This window comes from Dasypus novemcinctus, chromosome 15 (genome assembly GCF_030445035.2).
Source record: "Dasypus novemcinctus isolate mDasNov1 chromosome 15, mDasNov1.1.hap2, whole genome shotgun sequence".
NCBI classification, from domain to species: domain Eukaryota; kingdom Metazoa; phylum Chordata; class Mammalia; order Cingulata; family Dasypodidae; genus Dasypus; species Dasypus novemcinctus.
The window spans coordinates 65,331,277-65,351,533 of record NC_080687.1 but is presented as its reverse complement, the minus strand read 5'-3'; the positions used below and the strand labels follow the sequence as shown (position 1 = coordinate 65,351,533).

At 37.2% G+C, this 20,257-nt stretch overlaps 2 protein-coding genes across 2 annotated transcripts in view; one reads left to right on the top strand and one right to left on the bottom strand.

Moving 5' to 3' along the window:
• Window positions 1-5,252: 5,252 nt before the first annotated feature.
• On the bottom strand, window positions 5,253-20,005 carry MZT1 (mitotic spindle organizing protein 1). The gene is made up of 3 exons (XM_004468150.4): window positions 19,708-20,005; window positions 12,052-12,197; window positions 5,253-7,017 (listed from the first exon to the last, which is right to left on the bottom strand). Exons 1-3 carry the CDS (start codon window positions 19,790-19,792, stop codon window positions 6,994-6,996), a joined length of 255 nt encoding a protein of 84 aa, XP_004468207.1. The 5' UTR covers window positions 19,793-20,005; the 3' UTR covers window positions 5,253-6,993.
• Window positions 19,861-20,257, top strand: part of BORA (BORA aurora kinase A activator) — a 35,695-nt gene continuing 35,298 nt past the window's right edge. Inside the window, exon 1 of the mRNA XM_004468149.4 lies at window positions 19,861-20,234. The gene's annotated coding sequence lies outside the window, so the exon portion shown is untranslated. The remainder of the gene's footprint in view (window positions 20,235-20,257) is intronic.

Here is a 20,257-nt window from a genome sequence, read left to right as displayed (position 1 = left end):
AATGCTGAAATCACTTACCCTTTTAAGGGATTTAACTGATTGAATAAAGCGTCACTCATTGTTGACAGGAATCTCCCTGGTTCATGCAGATGTAATCAACCATCTCTGCAGTACACTCACCAATCAATAAAGCCCATAAATATCCTTGTTTTACAATTAGCCCAGTGCTTGCTTGACCAAACAACTGGGCACAATCACCTGGCCAAGTTGACACAGTTGCTTAACCATCACAGCATCAAATAGGAAAAGAGGAAGTAAAACCCTATTTGCAGATGACATGATCCTGTACTTAGAAAATTCTGAAATATCCATGACTAAACTACTTGAGCTAATAAATGAGTTTAGCAACATAACAGGATAGATCAACATGCCAAAATCAGTAATGTTTTTGTGCACTAGTACTGTACAATCGTGGAGGAAATCAGGGGGGAAAATTCCATTTATAATAACAACAAAGACTCAAATAGGAATTAATTTAACCAAAGAAGAACAGGACGTATATGTAGGAAACTACAAAACAATGCTAAAAGAAATCAGGAAAAACTAAACAAATGGAAAGACATTCCGTGTTCATGGATCGGAAGAATAAATATCGTGAAGATGTCAATCTTACCCAAATTGATTTATAGATTCAATGCAATACCAAACAAAATTCCAACAGCTTATTTACAGAATTAGAAAAGGCAATTACCAAATTCATTTGGAAGGGAAAGTCACCCAAATAGCCAAAAGCATTCTAAAAAAGAAGAAAGAAGTGGGAGGAATTTCACTGCCTGAGCTTGAAACATATTACAGTGGACAAAACAGCATGGTACTGGTATAAAGATAGACATATTGATCTATCTTTGGAATAGAATTGAGAATCCAGAAATAAAACCCTCATCTATACAGTCAACTGGTTTTTGACAAATCTATCAAGTCCATGTTAATGGGACAAAACAGTCTCTTCAACAAATGGTGCTGGGACAATTGGCTATCGATAACCAAAAGAATCAGAGGACCCTTATCTAACTCCCTATACAAGAATCAACTCAAAATGGATCAAAGACTAAATATAAAACCCAGGATCAAGACACTTCTAGAAGAAAATGTAGAAAACATCTTAAAGAACTTTTCGTAGGTAATGGTTTCTTGGACCTTACATCCAAGCACATGCAACAAAAGAAAAAATAGATAAATAGGACCTCTTCAAAATTAAACACTTTTGCACCTCACAGGACTTTGTCAAGAGGATGAAAAGGCAGCCAACTCAATGGGAGAAAATATTTGGAAATCACATGTCTGATAAGGGTTTAATATCCAGGATATATAGAGATGTTATCATTCAACAAGAAAAGACAAACGACCCAATTTAAAAACGGGCAAAAGATTTGAACAGACATTTATCTGAAGAAGAAATACAAATGACAAAAAACAAATAAACCACATGAAAAAATGATCAACATCACTAATGATTAGGGAAATGCAAATCAAAACTAGAATGAGTTATCATTTCACACCTATCAGAATGGCCACTATTAAAAAGACAGAGAACTACAAGTGTTCTCCGTAGAGGAGAGGATGCGGTGAGATAGGAACGCTTATTCACTGCTGGTGGGAATGCAGAATGGTACAGCCACTGTAGACTGTCAGTTCTTAAAGAAGTTGGATATAGACTTGCCACATGACCCTGCAATACAACTACTGGGTATATACCCAGAAGAACTGAAACCAGTGATGTGACAGACATCTGCACACCGATATTCATATCAACATTATTCACAACTGCCCAAAATCAGAAACAACCAAGTGTCCATGAACCGATGAATGGGTAAACTAAATGTGGTGTATTCACACAATGGAATATTATGCAGCTGTAAGAAGAAATGAAGTTGTAAAGCATATGACAATATGGATGAACCTGGAGGACATTATGTTGAGTGAAACAAGCCAGACACAAAAGGACAAATACTGTATGATTGTGTTACTATGAACCAATTATATTTTTTAACATATTGTATGGTTAAATAATGGGGATAGGAGTATATATGGGATTGCAGCAAATTCTACATGATTTTTCTGTAAACCTACAACTTCTCTAATTAAAAAAGAAAAAAAAGTATCAAATGAGATTATGTGGGTGAAAGAACATTGTTATTTGGAAATCACCATGGAAATAAACCATATATTATTCCCTAGTTTTGAAGCCTTTTGGAAAAATACTTCACTGTTGCTTTCTAGTAAGTATTATCCTAGATGTTAACTGATTTTCACATTATGATTTTATTAATTGTCTACATCAAAACTTATAGGATAGTAATTTCTTCCTTTCAAGATAAGATGCATTTGATTTGGGTGTTATTTTTCTGTAATCGTCAAGGAATTTAAGAAATAATTGCACCTCTATTACTGTTAGGGTGCCCTCCTTAAAATCAGCCTTGACTATAAAACAGTCTATCAAGCCTTTTTTTCCAAGGAAATTCACCTTATCTGAAAACAGCACCTAATCTGAAAACAAGTCTTTTTTCTATTGCTTCATTTTCCACATTAAGGTTTAAAATGTATTCACTGCCATTTTAGAGTCATTATTAATGGCCTGCTCTTTCCTTATTTACTAGTCACCCTCTTTTTACTTGTAGCAAAAGGCCCATAGATTCCTGTTATATTCTCCTGGGTTACACTGGTAACTATTATGAATTGGTAACTAATCCCAAACCTGAAAACAATGTTCACCCTGGTGTTTGCATCCATTCAGAATTACATTGTTCTTACTGGGTGGCATAATTTGTTTTAAGAGTATAATAATTTAAAAATATATTTACTTTTCTTACATAGAAATGAAGGAAAAAGCATGGTAAACTGAACAAACTCTCCATTTCTTCTGTCCATTTCTCCCCACCATTTACTATTTTGTTACTTGTCCTTCCTTCTGTTCTACAAACATACCACTTTTGTTCCTGTCCTAGGACTTTTGTACTAAGCAATGCCTTGAATGGAAAACTCTTTGCCCAGCTTTTTGCGTGACTAGCTCCTTCTTGCCATTAAAGCCTCAGCTGAAATGTCACTGGAGACCATCTAGAAAGGAAAATACACTTGTCATCCAGCACGTACCATGTCTGATGTTTTCTCTCTCTCAACCCGGGTGAAAAGTCCACACCCAGCAGGATCTTGCCAATTTTTTTCATGACTGCCCCATGATGCCCTGAAGAGTGTCTGGAATGCAGTAAGTGCTCAATGAATATGCACTGAATGAATTTTTAAAATGCATTCTGCCTTGGGTAATATTCTGGCAGCAATACTGCCAAAGAGGCCAACTGAAGAGCCGTTTATGGATGAACTAAACAGACTGCATACAGAAGTTAGGAACAGCTGGCAAATCTTCAAACAACCCAGAATGAGAGGAACGTGACCACTGGTGGGAAATGGTATCCAGGGAGCTGAGTATGACAGAATCCCAGGCTGAGTCTATGGACGAGTTTTCAAAGGGAGGTTGAAGAGCCTAGTGATAAGCAGTTCCAGTGGTCAGACTGCCTGGTTCCACTCCTTCTTTGACCCTGTTCTAGTTCCTCATTTTTGTTGCCAGGCATACCTTCCCTCTCCATTTTAGAGTGGATAGGAAATGTTCTTCTAATTGAAGACTGGCAATATCTGTGCCCATCTTAATATAACAGAAGGGTCGTGCTCTTCTATATGTAACCCAGATGTATAAGACAACATTGGTAAAATATGTACCTACTAAAGTAACAACAAAGATAATGTAAAGATGTAAAATTCAATGTGCATTCAAAGATGTAATGTGTTAATAATGGCAAGGTACACCAAATGTACACTGTGATCATGATGGTGATAATAATCTGATAGTGTTGTCTTGTGATCTATATGAAATGTTCCACAAAATGTGGTGTGTTGGTGGAAGGGTGTTGTATGGGAATTCCAAACATGTGCATGACTGTAAGTTCACAACCTAATAAAAATATATTTTAAGCAAATTCAGTGTGCATTGATTAGGGTTTGAGAACAACAGGACGGGCAAATAAGTAAAGATGTGCGTCCAATTTGACCGAATGTGGCAAATGAATACCTGAAATTTGGCCTAATGGTATGACTGAGGAAATAAATTTTTTATTTTAGTTCATCTTAATTTAAAAATACATTTACAAACTGTAGCGGTTTGATACTATGAATTCCAAAAAAGATATTTGATTATGTTTGTAAACTGGTCTGTTCCTCAGGGCCTTGATACCCTTTGATTGTATTAGGTTCAGCTGAGATGTCTGATTAAATTATGTTAAGTTAGGACTTTGATTCAACCATGTCATTAGGGAATGCTGGGTCAAGTCCAAGTCCCCGCCCCCTTGGTAGGCTATATAAAAGGATGCTCAATCAAGAACACAGAAGTTGATACACAGAGAAGATAGAGGAAGAGACCGCTCCATGGACACCACAGAGGCCCAGGGAAGAGAAATGAGATATTTGCCTGATAGTTTACAGCTGACCTTGTGGAAACCACAGCAGCTGAGCCTGGAAGAAAACAAGCCCAGGGAAGAGACAAGCCTTATGCCAACCTACAGCTGAGATCATGGAGAAGCTGGACCCATGGAGCCTTAAGAGGGAAGAGGAAGGCTGAGCTTTCGCAGACATTGCCCACCATCTTGCTTCAACATGTGGCAACAGAGTTTGGTAAGGAAGTAACCTTGAGTTGGACTCTTTTTAGGGCCTTGTAATGATAAGCTTTTACCCCAAATAAATACCCTTTATAAAAGCCAACAGATTTCTGGTGGCTAATACACAAACTGGCATTTGATTCAGTTATTGAAAAATAAGTATGTTTGGAACAATTTTGGTATGTAAATTATTTTCAACTGTAAATTTTATGAACTCAAAGTACAGATCAAGTATATATGATGAAAATTAAGCATCTGAATTGATATCCTCTAAGTGTAAAATATGCTACTTCACAGAAAGACTATAGATGAGGGATTTCATGTCCCACTAGGTAAAGCAGCTCTTATTTGAAGTACATAAAAATGTAATCTCATACTTACCTCAATTGCCAACTTTGTTTTCAAGCCTCGGGCAATGTTAATATAGCTATCTCCTTTCACTACCAGGGGAAAAGTATTCCATTTTACACTTCAAGCCTGATGTTAAATTGTAAATTATATAATCTACCTTTAAATGGTCTTAAAGCACACATAACTAAAAAGGCATCTAAATATTTATAGATTATCTTTGGAAACACAAGCATATATTAAGTCAAAGGTACATGCCAATACTGTCACAATGGTTTTATTTTTGTCATTGACAACATGCACACACTGCAATTGCATCATTACTTTTTTCCTTAAATATTATTTAAATATACATTAAAAATATATGTTTACATTTCAGAAATGTAATACACTAAAGAAGGCCTCTGTAAACATAATCCCTTCTCAGTATATTTTCCTGCTTTGTTTCATACATAAAATAATTTAATCTACAAAATCATAAATAAAACTATCAAGTCTTAAGGCCTACAACTACATACAAATTTTGCTCAAATTAAGAGCCTAACAAAAGTGTTTCTTTATAGATGATTTAATAAACAAGCAGCGTTTGCAGTTTATTATTAAATGACTTACTGTCACAAGTTATTGTCTCCCCATCAGTTCAGCAAATAATAGACCTTCCAGTGCACTTGATAAAGATGCCATGGGTTTAAAAAGCCAAAAAGACTAGATTTTTAAAATAGTAGAGAAAGTTGCTATTTAAATATTGATAAGCCTTATTGAAACTTCAGCATGTCTGAACAAAAAATGCAACTAAAGAGTAAATGCTTGTACTATCATTTAATGTAAGCTTGAAAGGCCTAAAATTTAAGGAACAGTAAAATCAGAATAAATTCGTATTAATCTTGTGAAAAATCTTTCATTGATATTGTTACAGGGAGAGAATCAACACTATTCTAACTTATCTAGAATTTATTTTGATCCATTATTTTGGTTATTTAAAAACTTTCAGTGTAAAAATAATGACACACATAAATGATCTTAGAAAGGCAGAGTTATAATCCTGATATGTTGATTTAGTTTTTGTGTTTAATGACTAGAAATACTTATTCCTTCAGAAAATATTAACATTTATGTTTGAAAGACACTTCCCACTTAATGATTTATTAGATAACCAAAGAGTCACTAGTTAAGCATTCAAATTACTTTTATATAATTTAATAAAAAAGGAATTTGGATGTTTGCTCCATTTTATTTTATGAATTTTTAGGCTTTCATTTATAGGGTATAAAACTTAGAAAGAAAAACATAGTCATTAGATTTAAATGAATCAAATTATAAATAATACCAAGTTAAACACTGTCATTACTTTTAAAATCTAAGTTTCTGAAAATTTTATTTCAGTATAAAAATGATCAGGTTCACATTAACTGCCAGCCAAACTGTATGTTTAAAAACCTAGTCTTTGTTAAAGAGAACACAAGAAATACTTCTCATGCTCTTATTTTAAAAAAGGAAACAATTTTTGATATACATAGTAAATCTAAATAAAAATTCACAAACGGTGGCTGAAATTCTGTCAACTTTCAGTCCAGTACAACTTAAATCCAGATATTATGCATAAACAATTCAAAATTAAAGTTTATAATGGAAATGTCAACAAGTCATAACTACATCACTATTGATGGGTTCCACTAGATTTTCAACAGGCACAGTAGATGTACATATTTGACAGATAGACTGCTTAGAAAATTAAAGCTATGAGAGCTATAAATAAAAACACAGCAATGCCAAAATATTAGGTCCATTAACAAAACGAATAAGATGTGAAGTAAACACATCTGATAGTTCTCTCTGTAAGAGACTTTCCACTGATTTATAAAGCTATGGTTTTATAATTCTTTTAAAAAGGAAAATGTTTCTACACAGCTGCATGCAGTAATTTCATTCTACATTGACTACAATGCAATCTTCAAATCCTCTTGCAGAGCCTGACATATCTCATCAGGATTTCTCCAGAAAGTCAACTTGTCATATTTTCAGCAGCCTAGAACAAGAAGGTAAGATTATAATAAAACCATGGAAAAAGAAATAACCATGGAGAGAAATTTATCAACATTGCACTGTCAATGTTATATCATCTTAAGTAAGTTAAAAGTACATGAAAAAATGTAATGCTACTTTCTTAATGCAAAATATGAAACTGCTATGACTTTAAACTTTTAAGATACATGTTAGACTTCATTTACATTTTCACTTCCTAATTAATATTTACTCTTTTTTTAAGAATTATTTTTTTATTTCTCCCCCTCCCCAGTTGTCTGCTCTGTGTCCATTGGCTGTGTGTTCTTCTGTGACCGCTTCTATCCTTATCAGCAGCACCAGGAATCTGTGTTTCTTTGTGTTGCATCGTCTTGTTGTGTCAGCTCTTCGTGTGTGCGGTGCCATTCTTGGGCAGGCTGCACTTTCTTTCGTGCTGGGCAGCTCTCCTTATGGGGCGCACTCCTTGTGCATGGGGCTCCCCTATGCAGGGGACACCCCTGCGTGGCACAGCACTCCTCACGTGCATCAGCACTGCACATGGGCCAGCTCCACATGGGTCAAGAAGGCCCGGGGTTTGAACCGCAGACCTGCCATGTGGTAGGTGGACGCCCTATACATTGGACCAAGTCCACTTCCCTAATATTTACTTTTAAGTTTAGTCCAGAATTCCTTCACAAAAATCCTTTAGAAAACTGGGAAAATTGGAATTAATTTAATTTGAAACAAGGCTGAAACATTCTCTTTGCAGCCATTAGAACCTACCATGCTTTTCTTTACAGTCTGTTCTCAAAACTATTCTAAATTAGGCTTTCCCTTCTCTGGGTTTACAAGCCATAAGAATTAGAACCTAGTTTGGGGGAAAAAAAGAAAAAGAAACAATAACAACAATAATAAAGACAATAATAATAAAGAACCTAGTTTAAAAAAAATCCCACCTTACAGTTCTTTTTCTTTTACAGCAGTTGTAGTTTACAGAATCATGTGGAAAGTATAGTTCCCATATACACCCTCTCCATTTTCTCTGTTTCCTTATAGGTTCTTGTATTAGTTTTAGTCTAAACACTGTCATCTACCTAATCCCATTTTCAGTATCATATGAAGAAACCATAAAAAAAAAAATACAAACACAAATACTCTGTTAGAGTTTTTTTAAAAATTAAAATATATTAACTGAAATGAAGTTTAATTCATCTGGTGTCATACCATTTTCTTGTTAATTTTAGTTCTCCTCCCAATATACAGCTGCCAAACAAATACTTTCACTTCAAGTAAGCTATCAACCTTGTGTGGCATTCATGTTATACAAATGCAAAACTACTTTCCATTTGAAAGACAGCAATGGCATCCTAAAGACTGCTATAGTTACCGGAATGCCACTCAAGACTTAAAGGTTTGTAAGGCTCAGCCCTGGGAAAAATCAACTTTAACATGTCTCTCTTCTCAACTTTTTTTCCTGTGCAGTTTATTCTCTCCCTTGGGAGGATAGGTTAGGGCATGGGACTTACTTAATTCCTCATTTCTCTCCCAACTCCAAATTCTATAGCCAAAATATCCTCGTGCACAGGAGGCGTCCCTACACGGGGTGGGAATATATGACAGACAAATTTATCTTATGGTATCAGTGATAGCACAAGACGCCTAGCTGCAAGACAAAGTGGAAGGCTCAGTCCATACGAATGCATCAATAATGGTAAAATTAAAGGCCCATGGCACTAAAGTAGGAGAAGATAGTGGAAAGCAGGTTTTGTCTCGAATTTCTCAAATCACAATATGGAGATGATTATGTACATAATCATGTACATAAAGACTAGCATTAAAGAAATAAAAAAATTCAGTCATGATAAAGAATCATTCATAAAATGCACCTAATTAACAGTCCTATTTATGCTGTAGAGAATACACATAAGACATATCTACTGCACTTAAGGAACTTATCTAATTGGGAAGACACATGAATAATTACTTTTACTATAAATTACATAGGCTATATATTTTTTTATATTTCCACCAATAATGTACTATTGTTCCTATTTTTTTTTTTTTAAAGATTTATTTTTCATTTATTTCTCTCCCCTCCCTGCCCCCCCCCCCACCCCCCAGTTGTTTGCTCTCTGTGTCCATTTGCTGTGTATTCTTCTGCTTGTATTCTCGTTATCGGCACCGCGAATCTCTGTCTCTTTTGCTGTGTCATCTTGCTGCACCCGTTCTCCATGTGTGGCAGGCTGCACTTATTTTGCGCTGGGCAGCTCTCCTTATGGGGTGCACTACTTGCATGTGGGGCTCCCCTACGCAGGGACACCCATGCGTGGCACAGCACTCCTTGCGCGCATCAGCACTGTGCTGGGCCAGCTCATCACACAGGTCAGGAGGCCCGGGGTCTGAACTGCGGACCTCCCATGTGGTAGGCGGATGCTCTATCCATTGATCCAAATCCGCTTTCCATGTAGACAATATTAATACGCAAATATTTAAAAGTGAAAGACAAAATGATTAGCAAAAACTTGATACAATTTTCTACATAGTTAACTAAAGAGCCAAAGGAAAAACAATGTCTCAGGTAGCAGTTTTCTGCAACATTTCATAATGTTGACTTACATTTTCCAATTCTAAGAGACAAATACCATTCAATTAAATTCTAATTACTAGGAATTCTACGTAAAGAGAGAATGCAGCAAACAACAGATTTTTATTTTTAATCACAGTTTTTATTTTTGACCAATAGAGTTTTGAGAGAATATTAAGCCAGGGAATGTTCCCATGCCACAGTTTGTTCAAAGAACAATTTCATCCTCTTCTAATAAGTAACTAGCAGAAATATCCTTTAAATTTTATTGTAGGAAGAAACATAATGGTTAAGTAAACAACTCTGAAGTCAGAAGTCCAGATTCAAATCCCAGCTCCACCACTAAACTCCAAGTCCCACTATAAATTTACTTCAGTTTCTTTAGCAGTAAACTAATAGCAGTAGTAGTAGTACGTGTCACTATTGTGACAAGAGGAAATAATATATATAAAGCCTTTAATGTGCATGCAGGGTCTGGCACAAAGAAATAGCTCAAATAATAATTCTTAGCTATTCTTATTATATTATTTAGTAATTTTTTTGCTACATAAAAGTTATAGCTATAAGCTAACAAATAAATATATGTATGACTAGATAAACACTCTACCAATATCCCATTCATGTATTAACAAGAGTAACTAAGTACTTTTTACTCTAGAATAGTTGATTTAATTTCAAACTGTGCTATAAATGAACAAATGCTTGGAAATTTCTAAGAAACACATTTTTAAATAACCCAGGGTCAAAAAAGAAATGAATGGATATTAGATAATATTTTGGATTGAATATCAAAAATATTGAAACTTGTGGAATGCAGCTAAAGACACATTTAGAAGAAAGTTTATAGGAACAGAAATACTATATTAGAAAACCAGGACAAAGAGAAATCAAGGAGATAATAACCAGCCATTTCAAGGAGTTAGAATGAGAACAGCAAATTAAATCCAAAGAAAGTGGAAAGAAGGAACACAAGAACAAAAATATTAAAAACAGAAAAAGTCAAAGTCAAATGGTTCTTTAATAACAATTTCATTATTATGAAAAATATAACTTACCAAAACTACCAAGAAGAAATAGAAAATCCAAAGTCTTATAACTATGAAAGATTTTTCTGTAAACCTACAACTTCTCTAATTTTTGTTTTAAAAAAAGTAAGAAAAATGAAACAGACACAGACAACAATGCTCAGAGCAGCATCATTAGTAATAGCTCCATACTGGAAGCTACCTAATATCCATTCCACAGGAGAGGGGATAAATAAATTGTAGTATATTTGTATAATAAAATATTTTTTAAAAAGGGAAAATGAATATATTACAGCTACACACAACAGAAATGAATCTCACAAACATAGTATTTGATTAAAAAACCCAGTAAAAAGATTGTGCTTTAAAATTCCATTTATATAATATAAAAATTTTCACAAAATTGAATACCAGTGTTTAAGATCTAACTTTAATCAGTTAAATTGTAAAAAGTAAGGCTGTACCATAAAAGTTAGGATAGAGGTTACTGGCATGGCCGAGCAGGAGGGGAAAGCCTAGTGAGGGGGGGGCCAGCGGGTAACACAAGGGAACTCCCAAGAGGTTGGCAAAGATAGTCGTACATGTATTCATTTTAGAATATTTTGCTCTGCATTTTTGTTTACCTTTTTGTATTATATTTTATATTTGTATTATATGTATAATAATATAATAGTTTATAAATAAATACATAGTTTAAAAATGTATAAAAATAACAATCCAAATCACTAGAACTCAAGCTGAGAGATGGGTAAGTTACATGTTTTATAAAGTTGAGCTATTCAGAGAAAAAGGCTAGTGAGAAGCCATTTTATGGACTTGGACAAGTTTTAAGAGGAACTAACTTGAAGTTTCAGTATACATGGTGAATCAGTGCTATACAATCATAGAAATAAAAGCAACAGAGATTTAAGTCAGTGTATGTGAGAGGGAACACTTTTTCCTGATCTTAATCTTAATTAGTCACTTCTCTCATGTGAAAGTGGCAAATAGAGATCTGTAATATTTAATCTTATATGAGATAGTTTGAGGGTTGGAGAATAATCCAGACATAAAAGAGAAGATTGAAAATCATTCCCTAAGTACTTTAGTAGAGACAGAGAGAGATGGGGACATGAGGAAATCATGCCTTCAGCAAGGAAGAAATCAGAAGTAGAACTTGAAAAGAGTTAGTGATAAGGTAAGCATAATATAGTGGGAGAAGAATTAGAAGGAAAATTCTTAACAGTCGGAGACTTTTGGGAAAAGACAACACGGTCCACGATGGTAGCAATAGTGGTGATCTGAACATATAGTATTAATATTAAGCTTCTGCTCCTCAGAATTTCTCCTGATAATGATGGAAATTAGTTCAATTATTTTACAACTAAGATCTTTCATGTAACTTCATCATCAATCATTTTCTAAACAAAATCATCTTTATTTAGAATGAACTGACATATGAGTCTCTAACCTTAAGTGCTTCAGTGGCCTTGCGAAGTTCCTTAATAACTGATGATAAAGCTTCTGGGTTGATTCCTTGTTCACAAAGCCGTACACAAATAGACAGAGTTTCCATATCTAAGCCAGTATTCAAAATTCTTGAAATCTCAAGCAGAACTGAAAAGACAGAGAAAACGAAAAAATTTACATCTTATGCATACTACTGTACTTTTGTTTTTAATTCATATTTTACCACACATACCAAGAAACTACCAGAGCATCCCCAGATTTGGAAAATGGAATGTAATACTGTCTTGCCCTTACTTAGCTCTAGAAACTTAAGGCGGCAGACTTGGCCCAGTGGTTAGGGCGTCCGTCTACCACATGGGAGGTCCCTGGTTCAAACCCTGGGCCTCCTTGACCCGTGTGGAGCTGGCCCATGCGCAGTGCTGATGCGCGCAAGGAGTGCCCTGCCACGCAGGGGTGTCCCCCAGGTGGGGGGAGCCCCACGCGCAAGGAGTGTGCCCCGTAAGGAGAGCCGCCCAGCGTGAAAGAAAGTGCAACCTGCCCAGGAATGGTGCCGCACACAGAGAGCTGACACAACAAGATGGTGCAACAAAAAGAAATACAGACTCCTGTGCCGCTGACGTCAACAGAAGCGGACAAAGAAGACATAGCAAATAGACACAGAGAACAGACAACTGGGGTGGGGGTGGGGGTGGGGGTGGGGGTGGGGGTGGGGGTGGGGGTGGGGGTGGGGGGGTGAAGGGGAGAGAAATAAATAAATAAATCTTAAAAAAAAAAAACATAAAAAAAAAATAGAAACTTAAAATCTCCCTCCAAATAATTGCTGTTAATATCTTGATGTATATTCTATGATTCATTTAATACCTATCTAAAATTTACCTGTCATAATAATCAGAATTATTCTCAACATTTCCCCATTATGTTTAATATGCTTTTATAGTGTAATTTAATTAGTTGAAAATCATTTCATTTAATGGAAACATCACATTTTATTGATATTTAAAGGCTTAAGAGTGTTTAGAAACTTTTACATAATTTGAGTAATTTTATGTCTGTTGAGCTTAATATGAAAAATGAGGGAAATGGACGTGGCTCAACCAATTGGGCTCCTGTCTACCATACAGGGGGTCTAGGGTTCGATGCCCAGGGCCTCCTGGTGGGGGCAAGCTGGCCCACATGGTGAGCTGGCCCATGGAGTGCCAGCCCCAGGCAGGATGTTGCCCTGTGCAGGAATGCCCCCGAGTGGGAGTGCTGCCCAGAGTGGAAAGCCGCCCTGTGCAGAGGGCTGGCTCGCGCAGCAAGATGACACAACAAGAGACACAGAGGAGAGAAAATAAAAAGACGTAGCAAAGCAGGGAGTTGACGTGGTGCAAGAGAGTAATCGCCTCTCTTCCACTCCAGAAGATCCCAGAATTGGTTCCCAGAACCGCCTAATGAGAATACAAGCAGACAGAGAAGAACACACAGTGAATGGACACAGAGAGCAGACAACGGGGGGGATGGGTGGAAGGGGATAAAAATAAATCTTAAAAAAAAAGGAAAAATGATAGTTATACTTTATAATTTCATTTTTATAGTAATTCATTTATATTGTAGCTTTTATAAAGTATCTGTCTTTGATGTGGATAGTTTAAGAAGCATTATCATAGAGAACTCTGGCTTCCATAAGTTATTTCCCAGGAATTCCTTCTAACACAGGATGTAAAAAAATTGGGTCCATTGACCTTTGTTTTATGGTCATTGTTTCCCAAAGTGTATTTTAGAATTTTTTCTAAAACAGCTACCAACAGGTTATCATTCCCAGTATTGTTTTCCCTTGGCATTATGCTTAGAAAATTATTCTCCATGCAATGATCATGTAATTATTCACCAGTATACTCTTCCAGCACTTGAAAATTTCGATTTTTTCCCCTTCCCGCCTCAAACATTTAAATATTTACTTTAACCCCTGGAGTTTTGGTAGCTGGTAGGCTCTAACATTTCTTCTAGAAATAATTGAAGTGCCCCAATACTATTTATTGAATGTTCTGTCTTTTCACTATTGAGATATTAACATTATCACAGAGTAAATTTCCATATATCTATATATTAGTTGTATATTTATCTTACGTCAGTGCCACTATTTTAAATAACTTTATACTGCATGTAGTAGGACAAACAACTGATAAAGATTCCTTTGCCATCTTTCTTTTTCAAAAGCTTTATTTTCTAGGCAAACTTAAAAATGTTATAAATTCTAAAGACAATTCCATTAGGATTCAAATTGCACAAAATCTACATAGTCATTGGAAAGAATGAACATATTAGCAATATTAAGTCATCCATTAATTTAAGTCAAAGTCCCTCTAAAAACTTTTATAGTATTTATGAGTGCTTCCCAATTTTTCATCTCAGGCATTATAATTTTCATCTCTAGCAGCTCAATTTGAGTCTTATTATTTTTTTTAAAGGTTTTTAAATTTTATTTATTTCTCCCTCCACCCTCCACTGTCTACTCTGTGTCCATTTGTTGTGCATTCTTCTGTGTCTGCTTGTATTCTCATTAAGCAGCCCTGGGAACCAATCCTGGGACCTTCCAGAGTGGGAGAGAGATGATCATTCTCTTGTGCCACCTCAGCTCCCTGGTCTGCTGCGTCTCTTATTATCTCTCTGTGTCTCTTTTTGTTGTGTCATCTTGCTGCACCAGCTCTCTGCATGGGCCGGCACTCCTGCGCGAGGCAGTACTCTGTTCAGGCCACACTCTGCATGGGCCAGTTCACCACATGGGCCAGCTTGCCTTCACCAGGAGGACCTGGGCATCCTATATGGTAGACAGGAGCCCAATTGCTTGAGCTACATCTGCTTCCCTCGAGTCTTTTAAAAAGTATATCAGAAGCAGATATGGCTTAAGCAGTTGAATGTCCACCTCCCACATGGAAGGTCCTAGGTTCAGATCCCAGTGCTTCCTGATAAAACAAAAATAAACATCAAGCAGAATAAATGAAAAAAACCAACTCAGGGAAGCCAAAGTGGCTCAGTGGTTGAGTGCTGGCTTCCCACATATGAGACCCAGGAATTCAATACCTGGCACCCAGTACCTCAAAAAAAAGAAAAAAAAAAAAAAAAAGTAAGATATGACATGAAAATCAAAGAATAAAATGGTAGAAGTAAATAATGCCATTTGTGGAATGGATAAAAATACACGAGTACTATCTCTATGCTGCCTACAAGAGACATACCTTAGACCCAGGGATACACACTAAATGCAAATGAAAGGCTGGAAAAAGATACTCCATGCAAACTGTAACCTTTTCCAAAAAAAACAAGGGAAGCTATACTAATATCAGACAAAATGGACTTTAAATGCAAAAAAAGGATAATAAGAGACTATTATGAAAAAGTGTATGCTAAAAAAAAAAAAACTAGATAACCTAGATGAAATGGACAAATTCCTGGAAATGCACAACAGCCTACACTGATGCTACAAGAAATATAAGAACTTAACAAGCCAATCACTTTTAAAGAGATTGAATCAGTCACAAAAATCTCCCAATAAAGAAATGACAGGACCAGATGGCTTCTTGACAAGCATTTGAAAAAGAAATTAACACAAATCCTGTTAAAACTCTTCCAAAAAATTGAGGAAGTCAGGAAAATTACCCAATACATTTTCTGAAGCCAACATCACCCTAATACCAAAGCCAGATAAAGACACTACAAGGAAAGAAAATTACAGACCAATCTCTCTAATAAACATGATGCAAAATTCTCAACAAAATACTTCCAAATAGACTTCAACAGCATATCAAAAGACTCACACATCATAACCAAGTGGGATGTATTCTAAAATGTATTCCTGGTGGTTCAACATAGGAAAATCAATTAATGTAATATACCACATTAACAAACTGAGGGGAAAAAAAACACATGATCATCTCTATTGATGCAGAAAAGGCATTGGGCAAAACCCAGCATCCCTTCTCCTTGATCAAAACACTTCAAAAGATAAGAATAGAAGGAAAATTCCTCAAGATGGTAAAGGGCATATATGAAAAACCCTCTGCCAACAAGCTTTCCCTCTAAAAACCCTCAGCCAAACAAGCTTTCCCTCTAAGGTCAGGAGGATGCCTACTGTTACCACTGTTATTCAACATTATACTAGAAGTTCTAGTACAAGCAATTAAACTATATATATATATATATAAGGCATCCAAATAGGAAAAGAGGAAAATCTCACTATTTGCAGAAGACATGATCCCATATTTAGAAAATTCTGGAAAGTCTACAATGAAGCTACTTAAGTAAATCAATGGGTTTGGCAAAGTGGTAGGATACAAGACCAACACATGCCAAAACTAGGCATGTTTTTGTACACTATTACTGAACAATCTGAGGAGGAAATCGGGGGGAAAATTCCACTTACAAAAGCAACAAAAAGACTCAAATACCTAGGAATCAATTTAACCAGAGAGGTACAGGACCTATATGCAGAAACTACAAAATAATGCTAAAAGAAATCAATGAAGATCTAAGCAAATGGAAAGACATTCATGTTCATGGATTGGAAGGCTAAATATCATGAATATGTCAATCCTACCCTAACTGATTTATAGATTCATTGTAATACCATTTACAGAAATAGAAAAGGCAATTACCAAATTCATTTGGAAGGGAAAGTGTACCTGAATAGCCAAAAGCATTCTAAAAAAGAAGACATGGGAATAATTTCACTTCTGACCATGAAACATACTACAAAGCTACAGTAGTCAGAACAGCATGGTACTGGCATAATTTATGATAGACACATCGACCAGTTTATTAGAAGTGAGAGTCCACTCTCCTTATTGCCTCACCTTATTGCCCAAGTCCATGTTGATGGGACAAAATAGTCTCTTGAACAAATGGGGCTGGGAGAACTAGATATCCATAACCAAAAGAATGAAAGAGGACCCCTATCTCACTCCCCATAGAAGATTCAACTCAAAATGGATCAAAAACCTAAATACAGAAGCCAAGATGATAAAACAGCTAGAACTGTAGGGAAACATCTTAAAGACCTTGTGGTAAGTGGTGGTTTCTTGGACCTTATACCCAAAGCACCCACAACAAAAATGAAAATAGATAAATGCGATCTCCTAAAGAATAAATACTTTCGCATCTCAAAGGACTTTGTCAAAAGGGTGGAAAGGTAGCCGACTCAATGGGAGAAAATATTTATAAATCATGTTCAGTAAGGGTTTAATATCCATGATACATAAAGAAATGCTACAACTCAACAATAAAAAGACAATCAATTTAAAAATGTGCAAAAGACTTGAATAGACATTTTCCAAAAAAGAAATACAAATGCAAAAAAAAAAAAACCAAACATGAAAGTATGTTCAACATCACTAGCATTTAGGGAAATGCAAATCAAAACTACAATGAGCTATCACTTCACACCTAACAGAATGGCCATTATTAAGACAGAACTACAAGCATTGGAGATGTGGAGAGACAGGAACAACCTAAAGAAGTTAAATACAGATTTGCCACATGACCTGTTAAAACCAATACTGGGTATGTACACAGAAAGACTGAGAGCAGTGACATGAACACTCTGCACACCAATGTTCACAGAGGCATTATTCACGATTGACAAAAGATAGAAACACAGGTGTCCCATCAACTGATCAATGGATAAACAAACTGTGGTGTATTCACATGATGGAATATTATGCAGCTGTAAGAAATGAAATTGTAAAGCATAGGACAACATGGATGAACCTGGAGAATTTATGTTGAGTGAAGCATGCCAGATACAAGAGGATAAATACTTTATTATTCCACTACTATGAACTAAACATATTGTGTACTTTCATGGAATCAATAATTTGCAGATGGGTCACCAGAAAACAGAATGAGGTTAAAGAATGGAAGGCTGAAGGTTAATTTGTGCAAAACCAGTACAAAGGATGTGTTAATCTTTGAAAATGAATAGAAAAGGTGAAAGCCCAACAAAACATTTGTTAACAAGTAGTACTATTACGTAGGTATGAAAGTGGTTTAAAGGGAAACTTTAAGGTCATATATATTACTAATAGGAAAGCTAAAGTGTAACATGGGACTGTATGGCGTACTAAACCACATGTGAAATATGATAAAGGGCAAAATTGCATATATAAATTACAATTTGCTAAGTGAAAGAAGAAACCAGTCACAAGGTATTACATATTGTATGATTCCATTTATATAAAAGGTAAATGCAAATCAATTTATAAAGATGAAATTAGATTAGTAGTTATGTAGTGGTGGGGAAGGACTGCTAAGGGGTGTTGAGAGTATCTTTGAGGAGTAATGAAAATGTTCTAAAATTGCACAACATTGTTGCACAACATTGTCATTAAATGCCATGGATTATACTATGGGCAGATCACAAGATATATGAATAAATCTCAATAAAATTGCTTAATAATTGTGCAAGAATAGCCAGAACTAGCATTTATGTACAACAGTGTAGCACAGAGATTGAGAGAATTTTTTAAATTATTATTGAAATAATGAAAATGCTCTAATGTACAACTTGTGATTATACCAAATACAGCTGATTGTACACGTTGGATGAACTGTATGATTTATTAATATGTATCAATAATATTGGTTAAAAAAAAGGGATGATAATGAGGCGCTGTATCACCAAATGGAGCCTACAATGAAGGAGACACAGGGCAGGAAGGTAATACTAGCTAGTGGGCATTCAGCTGAAATAGGCTTTAACCAACATGGTGGCGAATGTGGGTATCCCCGGAGAATGCTGAGACTGCAAACAACGATAAATAATATCCATCCAAACACTCATATACAAGTGGATGTGAATAAAATGGAGACAAAAAGGAGTCTGCAGGTGAGATGACATCTGAATAATACAAAAACTAACTACCTTTTACTAATAGCTACCTTTGCTATGCGTTTACCTGGTTATCTGACATAAAATACAATATCCTGGGAGGTAGTAACCTCATCTTAGACAAAAAGAAACAGGCTCAAAGATGTTTAAGTAGTTTGTCCAAGCACACAACAGGGATATATAATGTTAACAAGAGGGCTAACTCCAAGAACCTAACTCTTCTAAGCCTGTGTCACACCCACGTGCTTCAGGGCGCGAAAACTGGCAAATGCGCCCATTAACAGTTACTGCTCCAAGACAACCCGAGCAATTCTGACGAAGGGACTATGCATTCACTGGATATTTTTAAAGCGCCTAATTAGGTGCCAGGGCCCCGAGACAGAGCAATGGACAAGGTCCCTGCCTGCACGGGGACTACAGCATCGGGGGCTGCCGCGGCTTTCCGGCTCTGGCCGGGGAAGAAGGGCAGATGCTGGCGGGGAGGGGCGGAGAGGGCGCGTGGGGCCCGAGCGACAAGGGACGAGACCGGAGCAGGGGAGGGCCGAGGTGGGCGCGCGCCGGGCTGACGTGGAGGCTGGAACACCGCACGCGCGACCAACTACGCAGCAGCGAAGAGACAACTCTCAAGGGATGGCGCCATCAGCCCCGCGGCCCTGGGCGGTCCTTTCAGGAGATCTTCGAGGATGCCGTTTCGGGCACGGAGTCAACCTGAAATCTTCCCTAGGCTCCCCCCGTCCCGTGGCCCTTGACTCTGAAAAAGAGAAGCGAGGTAAAGGCAGGGGACCGCGAACTCACCGTCCATGGTCTCCCTCACCGCATTCAGATTCGCCGCCGCAGCCGCACTGGCAGCCGCTGCCCCGGCGCCGCCACTGTTCGCCATGGCCGAGGCCGCCCAGGCCCGGGGAGGCGGAGAAGGGCCTGACCCGGAACTGGAGCGCCTTCCTCCCTGGTAGGCAATCCCACCGCGCGTCCCTCGCTCACGCCGAGGACGCCCCGCCCCTCGCGCTCGTTGCCTGCGGGACGCTGCGTTGGTTTGAATTTGGAGCCGCGTTCCTCTACGCGGAATGTGAAGCCGAGAGTTTCCATTCGAATTTACTCCGCGGCCTCGGTGCGATTGGCTGGTTCGCGGACAGCTGTGCGACGTGATTGGCCAGTCGCTCGCAAGCCCCGTGCCCTGGTTGGCCTACGACAGCGCGGAAGCGGGGAGTTAAAGAGTCTGTGCTTGAGGTGGTTCTCGCCTGGCGCCTCGGAAGCGCCCTGGAGTTGCAACTGGGGGTTCCCTACCCTAGGAAGCGTGGTTTCCTTTTTATACACATCAGTAGGTACGTGCTTTGTAGCTCCTGGC

Excerpts from the sequence above, each read along its gene's own strand:
- MZT1 (XM_004468150.4), bottom strand. The coding sequence starts at position 19,792 with ATGGCGAACAGTGGCGGCGCCGGGGCAGCGGCTGCCAGTGCGGCTGCG. Across the intron at positions 12,198-19,707 it reads GGTGAGGGAGACCATGGACG|TTCTGCTTGAGATTTCAAGA; the intron begins GTGAGTTCGCGG and ends CTGTCTTTTCAG. Across the intron at positions 7,018-12,051 it reads AGGCCACTGAAGCACTTAAG|GCTGCTGAAAATATGACAAG; the intron begins GTTAGAGACTCA and ends TTCTTGTTCTAG.